The sequence below is a fragment of the Diprion similis genome, chromosome 2 (genome assembly GCF_021155765.1).
Source record: "Diprion similis isolate iyDipSimi1 chromosome 2, iyDipSimi1.1, whole genome shotgun sequence".
NCBI classification, from domain to species: Eukaryota; Metazoa; Arthropoda; class Insecta; order Hymenoptera; family Diprionidae; genus Diprion; species Diprion similis.
Genome location: NC_060106.1, coordinates 22,037,968 through 22,059,932, shown reverse-complemented (window position 1 = coordinate 22,059,932; position 21,965 = coordinate 22,037,968). Strand labels below are relative to the sequence as shown.

Sequence of the window (21,965 nt, the reverse complement as noted above, 5' to 3'; positions counted from 1 at the left end):
GACTCTGGCACGATCCTTACATGATATTTACATTTCTGTAACACAATCAAAGTATATAATGTTATCGATTTTGAATTCCCGCTCGAAATGGCTGGCGTAATACTACAACTTTCCCATTGGCTATTCACGAGGTCTGCGCATTACTACACCTTATTAATTTCACCATGGTACAATGCCTGCTGTTTACACAGCTGCAAGTTGCGATACGAGTAAAAGGCTTCGCCTATAGGTCAAAAGTCTCAATTGAATCTCTATAATATTTACAACAAGCTGACTAAATCCGCTTCTTCAATCATATTATATAATATAGTTAATAGTAGCGCTACAAGTATATCATATAGTTATAACATCGGTGGACTCGGTCGGTGGCTCGGTTTGAAAACGAACGTACGTACTTATTAATTGTGAACATACCGCGTTTACGGATGTAAAGTCCAAGTCTCGTATGATACAATGATATACAAAGTGGATTCTTGGCGGCTGTATGATTCGTCGCGTCGTCTGCTGAGATTTAATGCGCACGCGCTAAATGCGAGAGTGGATAAACAGCCAGGATGACCAACTGTCTCTAGGCTGAATTTTTTCACAGTTTTCGGCGGCAGTCACGCTCCATTCATGACTGTCAAAATTTTTTAGGTTAGAGACAGTTGGTCACCCTGACAAACATCCACTTTCGAATTGTAGCGCATGCGCATTAAATTTTAGCAGACGACGGACGGTGGAATTCACTCTGTACATTGCGCACATCTAGGTATACAATATAATCGCTGTATTGCGAGGAGTTTAGAGGAGGAAACGAAAATTGCATGACAGGGTGAAATATGTGTAGAAATTTGAATTCTTAAGTCATACGAAACATCGAACCGTTCATCCCGCGATAATTATTATACTTTGTATCTCTCTCTTTGGTCTCGGTTCCAACGTAATTGCCAAACTCCAAAGTGATCGAGCAGCTGGTTTCCTTATTTGATTTTTTTTTCTTTTGTTATAAATCTTTTTGCGCGTTATCGTATAAGTTATCGATGAATCGCGTTGTTCTGAATAATCATAATGCATTAATTTCCGTCTGGTCAAAACCCACTTAAACTTTGTCGATATTTTTCACATTATATGTATATTGTGTATATTATATTATCCTAGTTTTCTTTATTCATTCCTATGGAGAATTTCGGGGCCTAGAGGAACTTCCGGCGACCTCAGGGAATGCAGGAATGCGTGTTCGTCGCCTGACCTGGAGACGATAAGGCGACCGAGAAATCCGTGTCCAAGACCAAGTCGCTCACGCAACCAACGATTCCTCTGGTGTATCGGCCACCCGTCGTCCTCACAACGTCCGGAGCACCCCCTGAAGGATAATAAATTTCACCATTTTTCACCCAGGGATTATTTCCCAAAAACAATAAATCCAGGAAAACCGATTAAGCATGGTTGAAAACTGATTTTCCAAGAGATTAGTCTGAGTATTAATAATCACGTAAATTTTCTGTTTCACATATTCCGATGTGTCTGTAATATATCCACAAGAATTTAAACGTCAATCTGTAATTTTTTATGTATACCTGATAGATGAATAAATTAAAAATCAAAATTGTTCAATTTCTTTTCATTCTTTTTTCAATACTTTTGCTTACTGCATATTTTTTTTATTACTTTGATTCCCGACTCGACCATAATTTTAACTTTTACTGCCTGTGATCATATTTCCCGCAAATCCAAATCTTCCACTTTATTCCCTTGTGACATAATGTAGGTACTATTGAGTATTGCCCGGCTTACGCCTGGTATCAAAGAACGAGATAAGGCCCAGCAGCGATCGGACTTACCGACATAGAGGCCCGTGTCCGTGTTGAGTTGCCTGAGCTGCCCCGGCGAGGAAACGGAAACGCCGGTCCCGCTGTCGACGACGAGAGAAGCCCACTGTTCGTTCCTGAAAATCGATAAGCCACCAAAAAAATTAGCCCGGAAGTCTAGTGCGATTTTTTACACGCTGCGAGTGAAGCGGTGGAATAAAATTTACCACGCAGAGGAAAAAATTATATCGTACCTCTCTTGTTATGGAACTCGTGTAGTTTAACAGATTTGATTTAAAATGAATTATCTTATTTTCGGGTTCTCATTTTCACGAACAAAATGTAACATCAATTGCTAAAAACTTCTCAAATTTATCAAACGAGGCGAAGAAATCGTGATATAGTTGATTCGCGTGACAATGGTTTCACTTGAGAACGTAAATTGTTGTCGTGAAAACTTTTTCGCTCTATCAAATTACGCCTCTTTAAAGCAAATAAACATTTCTTTCGTCATGTTTTATCTGACTGATTTGATTTGATCTGACGGAAAGAACAACGATTCAAATAACCGAGGCCGTAATTGAAATTCCCGTCTTCGAACTGACTTGGCTCTCCTGATTTCAATGGCAGGTCGTCAACTGGGACTAAAACACTACGTCGCGTCGCGTCGGTCCGGGATGAAGGCTCGGATTAGAGGTCGGTCTTTGTGTACACAAGGGATTTGAGGGGCTCGAGATTTCTCGCTGATCTCAGATCAGAGTCAAAGTGTTTAATTCATAACGAAGGGCGTAACGAAATATGCGTGGAAACACGTGAAACAATCAACTTAGAATAAACCCGACTTTCGCTTAGCTAAAATCCTGAGAATTATCATAAATACGCTTTAAAAATAATCCGTATTTAAATGTCCCAGGAATACTTGTTTTCAATAATCCAGCGATTGTTTTTCTCACACTGCGTTAAGCAGTTCCTTATTTTCTGTCTCGATATGCAAACTGAAACGCTGGTTTAATTCGGATTACTCACCTGACGGCTCTGACCCGATGCCAAAGATCGTCGTCGAGTCTCGTCAGATTGTATCTTAGCGAGGCTTCGCCGGAACCGAGATTATAGGCGAGTGTTAGATAGCCCTGATCCAGTCCCAGGGCGAGGAAATCGCCGTTAGTATCCATCGTCTCCTGAGGGTCGAGCTGCCTTCCGCTCCAGAGAAGAAGGCCACTGCTGCTGCTCACCCTGAATCTCATGTTGATGTCGACCCTGAAGCTGATTATTCTACGCCAAGCGTGGAACAGAAAAACATACGATCAATTGCTGTGAGCAAATCAGATTTTATGGGGTGAAAATTTACGTTGGACTTCACTTGTCATAATTAATCGGTGCCTTAATGAAGTGGTTTTTGAAAAAAGTTTTACCAAATCTGAAAACAGCGAAGGACGCATCGATCCTTCTCTGGTGAACAAAAAAAAAAAAAAAAAATTTACTCGCTGTTATAAATTGACAGTTTTCGGGTCTCGATGGTTTCGATCGACTTTGCGAACAAAGAAAAGCCGACTTTCCACTTAAATCTGGAATTTGGCAAATCCACTCACCTCTTCATAGTGTCAGCATCACTGAAGTGAAGGTAGCTGTTGGCACCGGAAAAACTGGGAACGGCGCGTTCGTAGCGACTGGGTTTCGTGGCCCTGATCCCAGGATCGGGTCCGGGAATCGGAGTCCCCGGGGACGCCTCGTCGACGTCAAGTTCGGGGCAAGGATGAGGCATTCCTGGCCGACAGCGGCAGGTGAACCTTTCGCGAAGGGGACGACACTCGGCGTCGCCGCAGGGCCGTGCCTCGCAGGCGTGCCCGCAATTCCCGACATTCACGCCACCCAGAGCCTCGGCCAAGATGCCAACCTGAATCAGGATCGTCCTGGGTAAGAACTTGTCGCGTGGTTCGACGATTTGATGAGATATAGATAATGTAACGGTTTTGGATTTGGTTTCGAATTATCATTAGATTTATATTTATACAGGTAAATAACTCAGGAACAGATAAACGGATTTTTTTAAGAATCTGACAAATCGGAAGCCGGTAAAAAGCGCATCGATTGAGACGAAAATCGGAAAAATTTTTAGTTTCGACTTCGGAATATCGTCGGGAAAAAATCTGGTCTTGATTAACTGTTGGCATGATTATCGCTAAAACTCTCTCGGAGATTAAAAGAATGTAAAACGTGGGCAGACTTTCGTTTCCCAAAAAGGGAGGAACCCCCTTTGGAAGTCTCGTCCATCAACTACTCACCTCCCTCCGATTGAGGGTAACGGACTGAATGCACCCGACGAAGCTCGCGGTGGTTTTCAACTTTGGTGAGTATACGTCCGTCGCGGGAGCGCCTCCGAGGTATAAACTAAGGGGCAAAGAGAGCTGAGTGAAGGCTCCCGGCGCCAGGATCTCTCGGGGTGGTTCGTCGTCGACCTCGAGGGAAGCGAGGCGCCCCGTCCTGGAGACGTGGACCTCGAGCCACTCGCCGAGACGAACGGGATTCTCACTCCTGAAAGAAGGAACCGCGATGATCGCCGCGTCCTGGATACCATCGTCGTCGGGGGACTCACCTGAGGGTCGCAGGGCCGGTTCCAAGGTCAAAGGTGAACTGAAGGTGTCCCGCGGCGAGGTAAAGTGCGACAAAATCTCCGGTCGCGTCGCTGTGATGCCCGTTGTAGAGGATGACACCGTCGGACGCGGTCGGCTTCAGAGTTACGCCAAGCTCGAGCCACGACAAAGAAGAATCGCCGAGTCCCGGGTACCTCAGGTACGACGAGCCGTTGAACGAGGGCACCTGAAATTTGGAAGGCCCTGTAAGAAACGAGCCCTCAACTTCCCCCGAGGAGCAACAGCGGAGGGTGAGTTGCTACTCACCTGGAGGTCGACTCGGGTCTCGCAAAGGTCGCCGGTGTACCCCAGAGGGCAGAGACAGACGGCGGTGTCGCCTCCGGTCGTCAGACACTTGCCTCCGTGGGAGCAGGGCACCTTGCTGCATCTGTCGGCAGTGCATTCCTCTGGAAAAAATCATCGAGATTCGTTAATTTTGAGGTGCTGGGAGAGAGGTGGTGGAAGGAAGGGTGGAAGGGTGGGAATGTAGCGACGACGAGGCAGCCGAATCGATATTAAAACCGCGGCGATAATAACGAGGGTATAATGAAGAGGACGGCAGGTGGATGAGGTGAGGTGAGAGCGGTTACGTCGACGAGGACGGACGTCACTGTACGTCGTCGGACAAAACGCCCCTTCACCCAGCTGCCGCTGCTGCGGTAACGAAGTGGAGTATCGATGAAAGCGAACTCCGCGGGTTCGAGGGACGCTTCGTTTTTCACCGTGGAATAAACGATTCGTCCTTGTATACACGCGTCATCCTGTCTACTTTGTGTCCTGGATTCCTGGGTCGAATGTATTCAGGACATTATACGAACCTTCAGCGCGTGGGTACAGAGATATTTTTGCAAAAGGTGTTCTCCTCGAATCCGCGCGATACTCTGTAAACTATTATCATTGTACCTAAGCATCGCAAATTTTAAACTCGATCAAAGACTCCAGGTTGTACAGCAGGAAGTAGATCAATTTCGCGTGAAAGTTGGTTCGAGAAAAAGAGTAAAACGTCGTTAGACCTGCAGGACTACGATCTGGACCTCAAGGGTTGAAATTTTCACGGAAGCTGAAGGTCGCGAAAGGGTCGAACTGTTATTCTACATCGCGTCTGACAATATCAATCGGGTGAAAAGGATCAAGGGATGCCCGGGGTTTCAGAGTCCGAGCCTCGGTCGGCTGCTTATTATCACTCCGAGAGGGGAAAGACAATTGCGTAGGTAGGTTATAGGGATCAGCCGGCGTGAGTGAAGGCTGTCAGAGATATTCACACACACACACGCACACACACCTTAAAACCTACCCTTGGAGGAAATATTGCACGCAAACTTTCGGCGCGGCCGTGGTTACCATTCGGCCAATCGAATGTCACTCCAGGGGTGACCTGGAGGGGTGTGGAATGCCCTCGGGCATCCCGACGATGCTGCACGCGATGATTCGATACCCCGATTCGCACGGCTTCATTCAGCCTTTCTGCAAAACTCGGCGAATCTAACGTATACCAGCTGGTATAATCGAAATGCATGCAAAGCGTCCCAGAATAATTTGAAAAAAAACAGAATGGTAAGGAAAAAAATAACTCTTGCTAGGGTTTCAGCGAGAGGTTGTTGTCGGAAAAAATTCTTGCCTTAGATGGTTCACCGGGGAATGGAGTTTTTCTTTTCCTCGAAGCTCGTGTCGTCAACTCCCAGTCTATACCTTGAGCTTTATGGGTATCGAGTCGCACTATTTTCCCAGAGGCGAAAAAATCAAGGTACGTTTGCAACTTGACGGTATAACAATTTTCTATTTGAGTTCAATGATGGTTCTGAATCCACAGTGAACTCGGAAAATCCAATACAAATACGGAAATAAAGTCTCTTTTCACCAAACCCACCTTGTTTGAACTCTTCTATACACCATTTTCTCACATTATTACTAATTCTGATTCGTCGTTTTTCCGGGTTCTAGACGTCAAAAGGAAAAAACGAAACCCTTATAGGATCGCTTCGTTGTCTGTTGTTTGTCTGCCCGTCTGTCAAGACCTTTTTTCTCAAGAATGGGTAGAGATATCAAGTTGAAATTAATATCAAATACCAAGATCTACGGTCCTTTAGATGTGTAAAAAATTGAAGCTCCTAAGTCAACTAAATCGAAAGATACTGCCATTTATATCACGTATATTCTGATACGCGCAAACGAGTCCTACTCGAACTTGTCGTTTTTATTTTTTTTTTATTTTTCATTTTCAAACGGGCGTGCATCAATTCCGCGGTGAAATCACTGGCAAGTTTAAGTTACACTTCCTCGCTAAGCACGTGCCAGGTACAGTTATTGCCCGCACAGTTGTTACCGTTATTCCACTTGTTACCAGCTGCAGCTGGCTCTTCCGGCCAAAAGTTCATTAGCAAACTTACAATTTATTACCACCGGCTCTGTTTCACTCGAGCCCATATAGTAATTATGAAACAAAAACGTCTAATTGCCCGAATTATCATTATTCCTAATTACACTAACGTGGCTTCACTGCCACCAACGAACAACCAAAAGTATCATACATGGGCTTGTTCGAGAATGAGAAGCAAAAACCTCGCGATTTTTTCACGAGCCGAACTTCTACCTCAGCAGAAACAATGAATTCTCCGCTTTTTTATAACCGCTGAATCTCTGGCTTCATAGACATAATAAAAACGTGGAATACATGCAGCATGTTACACCGAGCATAACGTCATCCCAAGGAACTGTTTATCGTTTAGACGTAGGTATACCTACATAACTTCAGTCATGCGCCCACATACAACATTTTATGACAGATTTTTCACTTACGCCACGTACGTTTCTAAGGTTTTTTTTTCCTCTCTTCATTCATCTTTTCTTATTTCTTTTTCTTTTCACGAGATTATCAAGCGAAAAGAGTGTATAAAACCTACAGCAACATAGGACTGAATTTGGGGAAAATTTAAGACCCTGAAGTATTATCGACTGTTCCTAAATCCATTGTGAGGATAAGAATATCAGCAAAACAGAATTTATTTTCCCATAATAGCTTGAGGTCCGAACGTTCGAACGATCCTTTGTGTCTCTCGCGATTTCCAAGTTTTCCCGAGTTTCCTCGAAACTTTTTCAACGCCGTCTTCCCTTCCCTCCTTCTGTTTTCTCACTTTACTCTCTGCCCGGGCATCCGTGATCCTATTTTCCGCACTCGTTCATCCGGGGCGACAGAATCGCCGTAGGTATGCCTTCCCTCGGGTCTCGACGGGGCAAAATGCGACGAAAAAAAATGTCGGTATTCTTCGACGTGAGCTTGGAACCTCAGATTTTTCACCCTGATTCCCGATCGGCCCGAAACAAGCCGGCGGTAACCGGTAATGTGATTATTCTGTTACGTGTCTCGACGTGAGCTTCGCTCTCATTCACCCTTTTTAGCTCTCTATACACAAAGCACATTTGACTCCCACGTTGCAAGCTCGCGAGAATATTTGAAGGCGACCGTTATCCCCGAACTTTTGCCCGTAATTGAATTCCAGGATAACACTGATCGAATTATCAGTCTAAATTGTTCTAAATTCGGCTCGTTTGCAGCATCGAGTATACATTATACTGATCACCGATAGTTTTGGAGCCTGTATTACCGGCATTAATCAGCGAATAGTAATTTATACATGACTGAAATTGCAAAAAAAAAAAAGTTTATAGATAATCCCGTCAATTTTATTGCAGAATTTTTTTTGTTTTTGAATCCAAACGAAGACAGTCTCAAAATCTCATGATAATTTTCCTGAGCTTACAACGGTTTCGTAGCGCAGTTCAATTTGCTCACTCGGCCGTTAGGACGCAATCTTGTGTGTTCAGGGAGAAGCTGGCAAATATTTTTCGCGTGGTAGCGGATGTTGAAGGACTCACCGACGTCGAATCCGTTGGCGGCATCCCCGAGAGGGGCGAGAGGAAACCGATAGTGATGCTCGTTGGCTTCCAAGTGTCTTACGCATCCCCTGAACCCGACGGTCACCGGAAGTCTTTCGAGCCCTGTTGTGTTTCCGGGTCCGCCGACAAACAGGGGCTCCCTGAAGGTGATCCTGGAGAATAATCCCTGCAGGAATAAAAACAGGATTGAGAAAAGTCCCCGTGCGTATACTTCCTGCGGCATATTTATTTACTTTATATGGTTTATTTACGACGGGTATAACAACCCCAAGCTTTCCCACCTCCGTTATTACAGGCACGGGGTGTTCGCCCCAGGCATCCTGCAGTTGCACACAAGCTACGTAAGTATAACAAGAATTGCAGAAGCTTAAGCGCCGTTTCGCTCCCGTGGGTTATATTCATAATCCTCATCCTCATCCCCTTTTTGTTACCCGTACACAAAACAAGATTCTGCTCGTAGGTATTACAAAGGGGATTCTGGGGGGTACACAAATGGAACTGCAGGACGCCCCTGATATCCTTTTTTGCGAATTCGACTTCTCTTCATTTCGAATCTGTTTGCCTGAAAACTGGGAACGTACGTTGACGAAATTCCCATTTTATGGAAACGAAATCCGCCCTTTGTGTTGGTTTATTTTTTTGTTCAATCCTGCTAAAGGTAGAACGTACCTACTATAAAAATTCGAAACCGTCAATTGTTCGAGGAGAACGAGAATGAACGGATAAAGTAAAAATGGTCAAAATTCAAGTGCTGCCATCGATTGTGCTGTTCATCAAAGGAACGGTAATGACTAATAAAACAACAGAATAACTGTGCAACTAATTCAAGAAGAGTCAATGTTTTCGAGAGGTTCAAAACGAGAACGAACTACCTAGTCGGATTGTATATTTTGTAATTTGCATCGCACATAATTAGCCGTTCTAATTATCCCATATTTACTTGCTATCGCGTTCTTCGCGACTAGCTTGTGTATTCCCGGAATGACCAGCGCTAATAACGCTATACATACTGTATACCGTAGTTTAGCACATATAATATAATAAACAGGACGAAACTTTCCTGTAGAAGCTAATTAAATCCCCTTCGGTAACGCTTTGACGGATTAAACGTGCAGGGGGACAATAAGCCAAGGTTAAACAGGCGCAGCTAATTGGCAAGGTTAACGTACGTCACCCACGTGGGTGTTTCCAAGCCCAAAAACAGCGAGGTTTTGAGCCTCTCGTTTTCTCCGTTTACACCCCCATCTCAGGGTGTAATTTTTTTTTTCTCTTCCACCTACATTTCCACCTCGTTTGCCCCTGTTTGCGCCGTGTCGTTCTTAAGGCTATTAACTTCCGGTTTTGCGAGAGGGGACTTAGACGGTGACGTATAAGTAGGTGTATGCTAACGTTTATTGCCGAACATCTTCCAAGTATCACGAATCTCTTTGCAGACAGAGAGCGAGGTAAAAATAGAGATAAAAAAAAAGCGGGAAGAGTGACACGTAAAGATGGCGCTCGCGAGAAGAAGGGTGAGAATGAGTCCAAGAGCAGGAGGGGAGGAGAGTCTGAAGTATAAGTGAAGGAGCTTTAAAGAGCGTTTAGCTCTTAGCGAGGCGTCGCCTTCGTCGTCTGCGCGGAATATGGCACGCCGACACTTCATCGGTCAGGATTTGACGGAAGGATGAAGCGAGGAAGGACGAAGAGCGGTTGGAGGGAGGCGGAATCCTCTCCACCGACTTGCCGCTGGTCCGAGGGTCCTAGAGTAATGAATTTTCTCGTCGGAAGCGCCAGGAAAGAGCTGGCAGAGGGTGCGGAGGATCCACCTGTCTCCCCGCAGCTAGACAATCGAGCTTAATTGGAATTTCAAGTTAAAACTGGAAGGGAGCGCGGAGGTTTCGAATTAGGCTAGCAAGCAACGACGGGGTGGAGAGGGTGAGGAAAGCCTGGCGACGACAGCCGGAAACTCGGGGGAAAAACAACCCCGTAGAAATTGCAGTTATACGCGCCAAGGCATCTATGAGTACCGGCAGGAAAGCTGGTTGAGCTTTTAAGGTGCTTGTAAGACGCGTTGTACACCTCAAAAACGCGGGGAAGCAAAACTCCTAAACCGCTCAAGCGATCAGAATGAAACTTGGGCAGTTAATATCTTATTTTGGCAAAAAGTGGGGCATCTTTTTACTTTTTCAAAATTTTGAAAAAAATTTTACAGATTGGTTACCACCCACAGAAATTGGACAAATTTTCACAGTTGCACTGAACGGATCGAACTCTCCAGTATGTTGCCACTCGGCGGTAATGAAACACATATTTTGAGCCTAGTCCCATGAGATTTGATGGTGAAATGACGAAATGGCAGGTGATCTGGTTTTCGATTACGAAGAACACTGAAATCTCATTTTGGCGACAGTTGTTACCGACATTACGCGCATGCCGGTAATGCATGCGTGTAATGTCAGTAAAAAATTACCGACATGCGTGAAAGGTCGGTAACAAATGTCACCAAAATAAAATTTCGGTGTTCTTCGTAACCGAATTCTTTTTTTTTTAATCACACATTTTGTTTTCAAAACACTATGTTTAAACGACAAGGAAAATTCTTGTTCCAAAATTATTTTTTTTTGCTCAAAATGAACTTCAATTCAAGAAGCAAATCAATATTGAATTATGATGAATTCATATCAGTACTAAAGCTGAAAGCAATTTGTTCACGTTCAACCTTTTTCAAATTTTCAGTAAACACACTGCTCGTGCTTCCATATCAAACCTTCGTCAAATGGATTTCCAAGCCTTGTCAACCTTAGGTCCCTGAAATCCAGAGTACATGTTATTTTCTTTTTCTTTTCTTTTTCTAACTGAGTTATACGATAAAGAAAAATCTTGGCCTTGACAAAAGAAATATATGAAACGGAGAAGATTTAATTGAATGTGCAGACGATTTATTGGACTATTGAGGAACGTAAATGTATAAACAAAGTGGATTTTTGAATAGATGAAATTAGGATTTGAAATTAGAAGTTTAATTGGTTGGAGGCAGGAATAGAAGTTGATTAGATGAACTTTGGAATTGAAGTGTACTCAATGAAGTGAGGATTAGAAGTATAGTTGACGAAAGTTGGAATAGATGTATGTCTGACACAAAGAGTGTGAATGCAAGAAAGATGCGAGGATTGAGAGTGGTGGGGAATAGAAGTAGCCGAGTAAGTGCGATAGCGAGTGGCGGAGTAGTTTGAGACCGGGTGCGGATAGGAGGAGAGGAAAGAGGCTATAAGATTACTGGAAGGAATGTGGGAGAGTTAATAAGCAGCGAGAAGATGGGGATAAAACGTGTGGACGGCCCGCCGAACATAGCAGCCTTATTGAATCTACCTTTTTTTTTTTTGCTCTCCAATTTTATCCGTTTTACACTTACCAAAGAAATATCGATGAATAGTTATTAGATTTTGAAGAAAGGTGTGTCATGAAAATTGTCAATCCTTTTACCTGCAAGTCTTACAATTGAGAAAATGCTGACTACCAAAAAATTCCCATTTTCCAAAAATTTCTCGACACACTTTATCACGCAAGTGGATAAAAACCGTCGAGTAAAGTGAATTGGATTTAATCGGTTCGAATGACGAAGTTGAAAGAAAAACGTATATATACCCGACCTTCGATGAAAGCGTTTTCACGAAACATGTGACATCTGCAGGATAATTATCGTGATAAAAAAGCTACGTTGTAAAAATAAGAGTGAAAAATTGTGCAACCATGAACGGTTAGTTTAAAGATCGTTGATTATGCGGAGCAGAAGGCTCGGCATGTCTGCAGTATAACTGTTTATAGGTTAGGTTACATACACAGAGCGAGTCTTTCATTATAACTAAGCATTTACACGCACATAGGTACACACATGTTACGTGTATAAGCCGGTAAAGAGGCCAAGATCAATACCGTTGTCGACAACTCAATAATTCAGCCTCTTTCTCCTCAAAGTTTTCCACGGTGTATGTATACCTCCTCCACCTCCCCCCCCCCCCCCCTCCACCGCTCCTTCGAAAGTTTCCGGCTTTGGAAAAGGCGTCGTGACGGATGGGGTTGTTAGGAGGACTGAAACAGCGTCGTGGGCGGACGGCGCGCATATCAAGTACAAATTCAGCCGGCACGGCACGGCGTCGCGTCGCTTCTCCTTCCACCCTCGGCAAGGAGTGCCTGTAAGGAGTGAGCTTTTCGTTTTAATCATCATTCCGGCGGCTCCCTGCACCCAGCGACATGTCTCATGTGATGTAAAACAATGTAGCCGTGTCTCGCTGTGTCTCGCTCTTTTTTATCACCTCGCGAGGCAAGCAAGGCCAGGAATCTGCGATCCGCAAGCTCTCGCCTCTGTGCATACATTTATATGTGTATATAAATATATGTATGTACATATCGGTATGCATGTTCCGCGGATACATGGCCTGGATATGTTAGCTCGCGGTCTGCATGCATCGCTAGACATTCCTGGGGCTGAACCGACACCCAACACCGCCTGTTTCGACGATCCTTTTTTCTTTTTTTTTTAAGCTGTTTCCAATTCGAGGTACAGTAATAGGTTATGTTGGATCGATCTTGCAGGGATGCAAGGATTCTGTGATTTTTTTCATTCGAAGGGGGTCGGTGGCTCAGAATCAGTACGTTTACTTTGAAAAATACGTTTTCTTTGTAAGTTTGAAATCCAGCGAAACAAAAATCCAAAATATAATAGCCTATTTTGGTTCTTCCAGCTTACGATGAAGCAGCATCGAAACTTTAACTGATATTTTTTCCGACTGAAGGTGGTGAGGGTAATTCGATCCTGGAATTAAAATCAATTTCTCAACTTCGTCCAAGCTTTCTTTCGAGTTAGACGCAGACAATAGATCCTTCAGTTTTATTCGCGTATTTCTATAGCCAGCGGGATCGAATGGCTCTTACAATTAGGAATCTCGATTGAAAGACTGCAGCTCGAGACGATGGCAAGAGAGTAGTTACGTCGTACCTACGATATGTACGCGCGTATTCATATACCTTCGAAGTATATACCTATACCTATACAGTACATAAATCAAGAGAGTTATGTGTATACATAACCTCCAGTATACTGCATGAACTTTCAACTTTGCATAAGAAAAGTCCCGCGCGTCACTTGGCAAGCGTCTCGTAGACTCTCCTTAAAAATACACCCCCTTTCTTTTCTGCGCTTTTTCCTGCATCCTTATTCTTCTCAGCGGGAGTTGGGATTCCGTACGTAAATTACACTATCGGTAGTGGTGTAAAACTAAAGCGAAATCTCGCTTCCTTCGAAGTGAAAAAGCTCGATCAAAACGATCGTCAAATTCAAGAACGACGACCGCTCCTTTTTCTGCTAAAGCCCATTTCACGCGATTTTGAGCGTAATATTGATTGGCTTCGATTTACTGTTTGCATATTAAACATCGATCCTCACTTGGCGATTAATTCTCCACACTAGCTCGATCGGAATTGGATCGAGAGAAAACTTGGGCGTGGAAATAACTCGGTCTACAATTTTTATATTCTATTTTTGCATGTTTATTACGTCAATTTTATCTACCGGAGGATCTTTGGCGGCATTTGAAGTATACATACAGCGTAGATTGATTGAAAATTTGGAGTATATTAACGGTAAATTCCTGTTCGAGTTATGTACCTTCATATTGCTATAAACACCCCGTTTTCCGAGCCAAAATTTTACAACATCGTGCTCCCGTCAACGGGGTGGAGAAGTATTATTATTGCAAAGGTAACACATGTCATTCGTCAGTTTCACGCAACGAAACGTTACACGTAAAATCATGCCGGGGACGAACTCTGGTTGAAAAAAAAATTCACGTCACTGTCACTGCAAATTTTAAGCGATGACTGTCAGAGAAGAGAAACGTATTCAAGGAATTAACGTCCATTACCTAGAGTAATTATCTCAGCAGAGAATAACCCAGAGAAATACTCTGTAATCCATCATGGCGCTGATTATGCGTGAGACAAAAGAAAAAAAAACTCATCAAAGTGTGCTAGCAAAGAGCTTTGTTTATTAAGATAATTCATAGTGACACCGAACGTCGTTTTTTTTTTTTTTTGCACAACCAGACCAATCACAGCCCGGTTTTGAAATTGGCCAATTCTCGAATTTTCATCACCCGTGAAGAGAAACTGGCGTAAGGCGTGATGCGGAACTTCGGCTCCCTCGGTTTGGGATGGAAGATGCAGGGAGGGAATTCGGAGGGTGGGGTGCGATAAGGCTTCGTCTTCCTCGGGTGAACACCGAGGGCTTCTCTCTCGTCCTCCTGCCGGTGATGCTTTCTTCTCCAATTTTCCAGTACTCCAGTAATTAAGCTAACCATCAAAGGATTTATCACTCTCGCTGAGTCAATCCTTCTCACAGTAATCACTGCATCCTTTGACTCGCCGTTTCGCCTCGACATTCCGCAAAACAGGCTGCGCTCAATCGCTCTTTTATAATCTTAATCTATGCACACAGATTTAATATAATCAAGTCTTCACGTTACGTCGGATGACTCGGATTTTTCTTCTTTATCGGTAAAGTTAGTCAGTCTGAGTGGGGATATTCTCTACGCTCGATAGGTCTAGAAAAAGGTTCGCGACTTGGCTAATCGTAAGTCAAGTGTCGGTAACGGAATCTGTATCCAGAACTTCCCTTGACCGTTTACTTAAGAAGTTATTAGTTACTTTGAAATCATATCTTGTTTACCATTCTTTGCTTAAAAGGAGCAAATCGGTTTCTTGTTTTGGTAAAATGACTCATTAGCTATATGCGTACATCTGCAACAAAGTGTTCGTTTCATAGGACAATCTATATACTTTGGTGAATTTGAAAAAAGATTCCGTTAATGATACAAAGTCCTTAAAAAAAATACTTTCTTCAAACGAAAAGAGCGTTTCTTCTGCATTTTGCGATATCAACCAAAACTCTGTTTACTTTTGACACATTATAAGAAAAATGTTTACTTTATGATAAATAACATTTTTCTCAGAGTCCACTTTTCGCACCGTTTTCCACGTATCGCGATCTTTTCTTTTTTTCGTCATCCGATTCCTGACTACCACGTACCTTCGATCTTCCCTGCACTCGCCGTCCACCGTTAAGCTGGATCCAGGCATCCCACCGATGCCTGTAAACTGCCAGGGTATTCCACTCGTTCAGTTTCACCGTATCCGACGTCCGAGCGATGCCGACGCCACTCCCACAGTCGAATCTGCAATCACATTGAAGCAAACGGATGTCTGATGCGCGAGAATTCATTTATTGGCTTCATTTACAGATAAGGAGTTTAATAATTAATGATCCAAAAGAATCTAGGAAATCGATGAAACTTGCGAGCTTGGTATCTGTATTTTTAAAAAGAATACTATGATCAACGAACTTGACTGTTTGTTTTGTACTTTTCTTGTTTAAGAAACGTCGAAAAAAGTTTGAAAAACATGTTCTTAAAAATAAGAAACATTTTTACAACAATGGCTATTTTACTCCATAACCTCATTGCCAATTGAGTGTCTAGCTCTCTAGCCTAAGACTCATCGTCGAAAGACTAAACAACGAGGCGGGAGGGTGAACAAAAACCCGATGAACAGACGGCCCGCAGCTGTGAACAAACAGGATGAAACCTCGTTTTCTGCGTATTCCGTCTCATTTCAGAGTAAGTCGATTCTGGAAGGTGCCGGGGGTTTGAGGTTTGGGGAGGCTTAGTTAGACGGGTTGGTGGGTTGTTATCTCGGAGAGTCGAATCGTCCCGAAATCTTAATCAGACAGCAATGGTATGAGTCTCCGTTGTCTGGTGTCATGCCATCTTTAACCGTGGCGGTGGCAGGCCATGAGTTGAGAGAAAGCCTAAGACGAGCCGAGCTGATGGCATATGGCCCCAAATAAACCGGGGTAGTTGCACAGGTACCTGGAAGCAGGCTGAGGGTGTGCGCCACCCCTTCTTGTGCCTTGTGATACGTGGGCCTTGTGCCTCTTTCACCCTCCGCCCCCAGCAGCAGTCGTTTCGCGATGGGAGACGTAAGCTAATCTCAATTAGGGTTAATTAATTCTATTTACGAGGGAGAGACAGAGAAAGGGAGAAGGGAAGAGAAGGGAAAGAGGTGCTCCGGGGAGATCGTCTAGCCACTTCACCTTTCACCCCCGGTTTTTATCGCCTTCCGGCCATCTGCCAACCCGGACTTCGCAGGCTTGTTGGAGCTGACGGCTAACAACTCGCTGCAATCGGTGAACCTGCACTTTAACGAGAGATTAGTGTAAATTTCTTGACTGTAGCAGTGTAACTGAAAACGTCTCGGGTTCGCGACGCGACATCTCACGAATGTTGATAGGAGAAACGTAACTGAGAACACTGAAGGAAGATGGTTCATCCTGAAATATAGTCTCTTTGATGCGCCTGAAGCGTATAAAGATTAATTTGTATTTGTCAAGTTGAGAAATATCAAAGTACAGAAAGCTTCTTAAGCTACAAATGCGTGAATTTAGCTGATCGAAATTCTTTTAGCTGTGATTCAAAGAAACGATTTGAACAAACTCAAAATCGGTATAGTGTTACGTGCTCAGACCCTCTTCGCACTCACAACTCATTCTTTGTCCCTCTTATCTAGAAACTTCGTCATTTTATACCCAACAATCTCTCACACATCCTGTAACACTTTGCTCTCCGCTCTGCTCACGATTCTTCACTATTCATCTATCCTTTGAACGACTCAATTCGAATAAATGACAATAAATGTCAACAGTTATAAATATAAAAAGTTATTCTATCCTAACACCATCATCCTAACCTACGGTTGTCGTAAGACGAGAAAGCCAAGCCTAACCTTGGTTATCCCTCACCGCTCGGGAATAAACGTCCGTCAAGTCGTAACATTGGTGGCAGCGGTGGGATTCCGTGATCGAATCATGATTTTGCGAAAGATTTTGCTGCAATATCGACGAATCTACCCAGCAAAGAATTGTTAGCGAGAAATAAGCGTTTCTCCGGTATCTCTAGCAGTTCACATGTCCAAAATGGTACAAGACTACACATTGTGGAAATCCGAGCGTCGAATTTGGATGCAAAATGTAAATAGTTGATGACGTGAGAAAACAATGAAAATTGGACGTTGGACGTTTGCCAGGACTGCTCGCGAGAATACTAGGCTTCTGACAAAGACAGCCCGGTGGCTTTTCAATGGCCACACAGTAGGTGAGAAGCAAAGAAAGGAAACCCGAAGAATAATCGGAACGTGGAAGTGGATAATGGACCAAAAGTCGCGAGCCCGAGTTGTACCTAATTAGCGATAGTAGCGACACAGCAGTAGAATGGCAAAGTGAGTTCTGAACACAGATTCCTACATTACCGGCACGAGCCAAGACACAAACCTTTTCCTACACTGTTCGAGGTTGGGGGATATCCCCACTGTGACTAACTTTATCGATAATATTAGACAACCAGATGATCCGATGATCGATCAAATCAGTCAGAGTGGGAATATCCCTCTCCCGCGAACGTTCTTGACACAGGTTTGTGTCTTGGCTAGTGTCGATCAAGTGGGAATCTCTGTCCAAAACTCCTCTTGCTATTTCTATCAAAGCCGCCAACTGAGAGTCTGAATCTCGGCCTTCGTTCTGAGATTCATCCTCGAGGATCAAGCTCGCCAAAATTAAGAGGCTCGAGTTTCTCCAGATGGTATTCGACTTGAAATTGCGCAGACGAGTCCCGAATGTTGTTGCTATCCTTTTTGCTACGAGCATTTCCCGATATTTCTGCATTTGTGATAATAAACTTGATTTTTTCCAACACTGTCAGTGTAAGATATATGATCGAGTGAGATGAACGAAATTTCGAACGAACCTGTTCATATGCTTGGCTCTCAGAACGATCGTTCAGGCGCTACAACTTACCAAACTTTATACATAAAGCTGCACATGCAAAGATCGTGAAGACGGTAGCATTGGATGATTAGTCATTAGACCTTCGAGCCTGCGTGCAGTTAATTCGATTCGATACGCGAAGGAGGTTGAACTATGCGAAATTCGGTAGTTGGCGTCAGGAACCACGGAGTAGGTGGCAAAGGCCAAGTTCTGGGATAGAATTTCATCCTGTTCAACATCGATCGTTAAGACAAGGGGCAGACAGACAGGCAGTGAGAGAGTCTACCCGTCCGTGACGAGACTGACTTTTCCTGTTTTTATTCCTGTCGCCGAAACGCGTTACCTTCCTCACTCAAGAATTGCGAGTAAACTTTTTTCGACTCGTCCCAACTTTACGAAAACTTGAAACCCGTACGAGGATCCGCCAGCAATAAGGACGAAAACGCGGATAGGATTCTCTGAAAACTCGACCTCGTAACGCCTAAAGAAAAACAGGATCTCAGTTTCTTTCGAATTGTTTTCTCCAGTTCGTCCAACTTCCAACGAAAAATTCGATAACGTCTCTTGTCCTGAGAAAAAAATCCTCTAAATTCTTCACGATTCGAGTCCATTGGTGAAAATTTCCGATCCAGGCTCGATTTGTAGTTTCTGAAAAATGGGCTTGGAAATCTGGTGCATATTCCTCGATTTTGTGAATGGGGCAGTGGAAATACCATACTGGGACCAGAAGCTAGATGATTTAATGTTCGGTTCCGCTTACCTAAACTCCACGAAGCCGTGATGGAGTATCAGGGCCATAAAGTCACCCTGGAGATCGTCCCGCTCGCCGGCCAGCAGGAGTACCCCGTCCCAGGCTTCCGGGCGAAACTCGAGTTCCAGTTGAACGTGTTTGTACGCCGCTCTCAGGGCCGGAAATGCGAGCCAACCGGATCCGGTGAAGCGAGGAGACCTCACTTCCAATTCTGTGAAATTTAAACCCCCCATTATGACGCGTTACTTAGTCATCATAATATTGGGATAATCAAATGGACGATTCGTTGAGTTTGAGGGACAAGATTTTTCGCCAATCCACCGGAGCATTGACATAATGCAAAATACGGAAGAGTGAACGGCTTGTACGTACGCCCTCCGATTGCAAATGTGATCACTTTGAATAATCCTCCGGAAGAGAGAGAAATATAACCTTGCATGTATATGAAACGATTCACCCCAGCTGTGCGATGCTTCTTGTAACGGGTTGTATTCCCTTAAGCTTTAAGCCCTAAATGGATTATCGAATCACGTGTGCCGGACGTGTAATTGTTTATACCGTCCCGTCCGAAAACCGAAATATAATAGTAATCGCGGAAAGATGAGAAACCGGTTTCCCAAGCTTAGGAAAAAAATTTTCCAACTAGACCGGAAAAAACATCATCAGAAGAAAAGGATGTGATAAAAGATATCTGCATGCGGCAGCCAATTAATCCGAAATCCATTCGTTTCCTCGAATCCCGGAGGTGAGGCAAAGCGTCGTTTCATCTCACAGGACATGTGGCAAGGTTTGAGGTGAACCGAGGAACGAATGAAGGTAAAGCGCCGCATTATAAAAAGATTGATTCGTGAACCGTGAGTCGACGTCGTAAGAAAGCCGAGGTGTAAGTGAGAGGGGGGGGGGGTCTAATAAAAAAAGAAAACTGACAAGAGAGCCGAAAAACAGAACAGGATAAAAAAAAAAAGGAAAAAGAAAAGAAAAAGGACAAGGGTAAAAAATTGCCGATCCTAAGCCCCGCAGATGGCAACCGAAACTAAATTCGGAGGATCCGTATCAATCACGACGGGAAATATGCCGCGACTTCGAAGGGGAAACGCGATGTTTCGCGTGTTACCGAGACGGCGATAAATGAGCTCCGGCAATGAGTCGGAAGCCCTTTTATCCCGTGCATCCCCCTTTCAAACCTGCTGCGCAAAAACGCTGCATTGGCTCGTGAATGAAGCCTGCAGCTTCTTTCTTCTTTTCTCTGTTACCTCATTCGTTGGTTGGATTTTGTTTTTTATTTCTCTGTTGAGTGTGACTTTATTGTTGCTGTTTTTCTTTTCCTTTTTTTGTCTCTTTCCTTTCTACTTTTCGACTACGCAAATGAAAATTACCGAGTTAAATTTTTCGGTATAATTTTGCGCTTGTACTTACTATTTTTTCTTTTCTCAAAACAAAAATATTATATTCATTTTCGAAGAACAACGTTCAAAATTCGCCCCCTTCATATTTCCGCGATTCACATACACGCTGGAGGACTTCGAAATTTTTTAGCCAACGATCAGCCTGCCTCGCGAAATAGATTTCGAGAGTGGAAATCAAGTTCCGTCAGTTTGATTAATGGATTTAGTTGTCGGGCCCTTGTACGAGTATAATTACAGGCTTTACCAAAGAATTCAAATTATCTATCGTATTGATTGCCCTCGAGGCAGCACATAGTTGCAGACGACGGGGTTTTGCAGGATGGTTACCAGCGAGCCCGGTACATACAAATGACTATATACCGAACCTACCTACACCTACTCTTACATACAGGTATAGGCTAATCCATAGGGAAATTCCTGACTCCATTAAACCGCCTCAGCTACTCCTCCCCTTCATTTCGGTTCACCTGGCTATACATATACACCAATTTTCCCATTCCATACCATCACGCACGCACGCATGCACGCACGCACACGCGTGACGTGTAATAAAATCGTTATCAGGGGAGAAATTTTGTGGCAGCGGTAGAGCCGTTAGGCTACGAAAATTGACCAAAAAACTTGAAACCAGCGCGAAATTCATTCGGCCGGAAATCGCTTCTATTCACTACAGAATCATATCGAAAATTGAAATTTATCGATCAAACTCGAGAAATTAAAACGACGCGTGAAATTATTTCACCCAGGTGAAACCTGAGTCAGCAAATCCCGCTGTTTAAATGATTTCAAGGATTTCGCGAGCGCGTTTTTAGGAAAAGCGTCGTGTGGCGGTTTAATTTACACCCGAGAAAGTTTCACCCTGCAATTAATCGTCGAATTTATAGCAACTCCGTGCAGCCGCGCGTTTTACTCGGTCAAAAAAGAAGAAAAAAAAGAAAGAAAAAAAAACTCCTTGGAGAACGAAACGCGACGTCGTCCTCCATCCTCGCGTGCCGAATGCAGGAGGTCCTGCAGCGGCGGAATCGATTATGGTAATAACGATGCCGAGGCGTGTGCGGCATTACACGCGTCATTTACTACCCGCAATACACGAAACACGGTTTGTCAGAGCTTGCAAGCGTCGCGCCGCTTCGTGCGGTTCGAATCTATCGATTCTATGCGACGCTGTGGGAGTGCGGAGAAATGGGTTTTCGGTGCCGACCGGCGAAGGAACACGCCATTCGCTCGTTTCACTCTGGCTCTTCTGGAAACATTTGGGGACCCGCGCTTCGACGTTGCCCAGGCCAATTTCTTCTTGCCGAGCTTGTAATCAGTCTGATTTAGGGGTGAATAGTCACCGAATGCGGTCTAAATAAAAAATTGTAAGGAAAGGAGAAAGCGTTCAAAAAGACAATTTCCATATGAGCAGGCACGAAAAAATGTACTATAATATTTTCTGGTCACAATGCAAAACGAATCTTCATTTCATACGCGGAACTATACTTTTTGGCTATGGTAAGAATTGAAAATAGTAATAAAATGAAAAAGAAAAAAACTAATTAGTAAATTACAGAACTCAAAATTTTTTACGGCGCGGTGAATGATGGGGATGACTTTCTGGCAGGTATTAATACGGAGGCGGTGAATACCGAGGCGCATGGCCGA

At 43.8% G+C, this 21,965-nt stretch overlaps 1 protein-coding gene across 1 annotated transcript in view; it reads right to left on the bottom strand.

Annotated features, from left to right (window-relative positions):
- Positions 1 to 980: 980 nt before the first annotated feature.
- Positions 981 to 21,965, bottom strand: part of LOC124416020 (pikachurin) — a 66,218-nt gene continuing 45,233 nt past the window's right edge. The window contains exons 5-14 of the mRNA XM_046896836.1: positions 18,925 to 19,126; positions 15,378 to 15,522; positions 8,294 to 8,480; positions 4,688 to 4,827; positions 4,384 to 4,607; positions 4,073 to 4,322; positions 3,380 to 3,684; positions 2,817 to 3,062; positions 1,824 to 1,927; positions 981 to 1,345 (exon numbers count right to left, since the gene is read on the bottom strand). Coding sequence (XP_046752792.1) covers positions 1,197 to 1,345; positions 1,824 to 1,927; positions 2,817 to 3,062; positions 3,380 to 3,684; positions 4,073 to 4,322; positions 4,384 to 4,607; positions 4,688 to 4,827; positions 8,294 to 8,480; positions 15,378 to 15,522; positions 18,925 to 19,126 — 1,952 coding nt within the window. The 3' untranslated portion in view covers positions 981 to 1,196. The remainder of the gene's footprint in view (positions 1,346 to 1,823; positions 1,928 to 2,816; positions 3,063 to 3,379; positions 3,685 to 4,072; positions 4,323 to 4,383; positions 4,608 to 4,687; positions 4,828 to 8,293; positions 8,481 to 15,377; positions 15,523 to 18,924; positions 19,127 to 21,965) is intronic.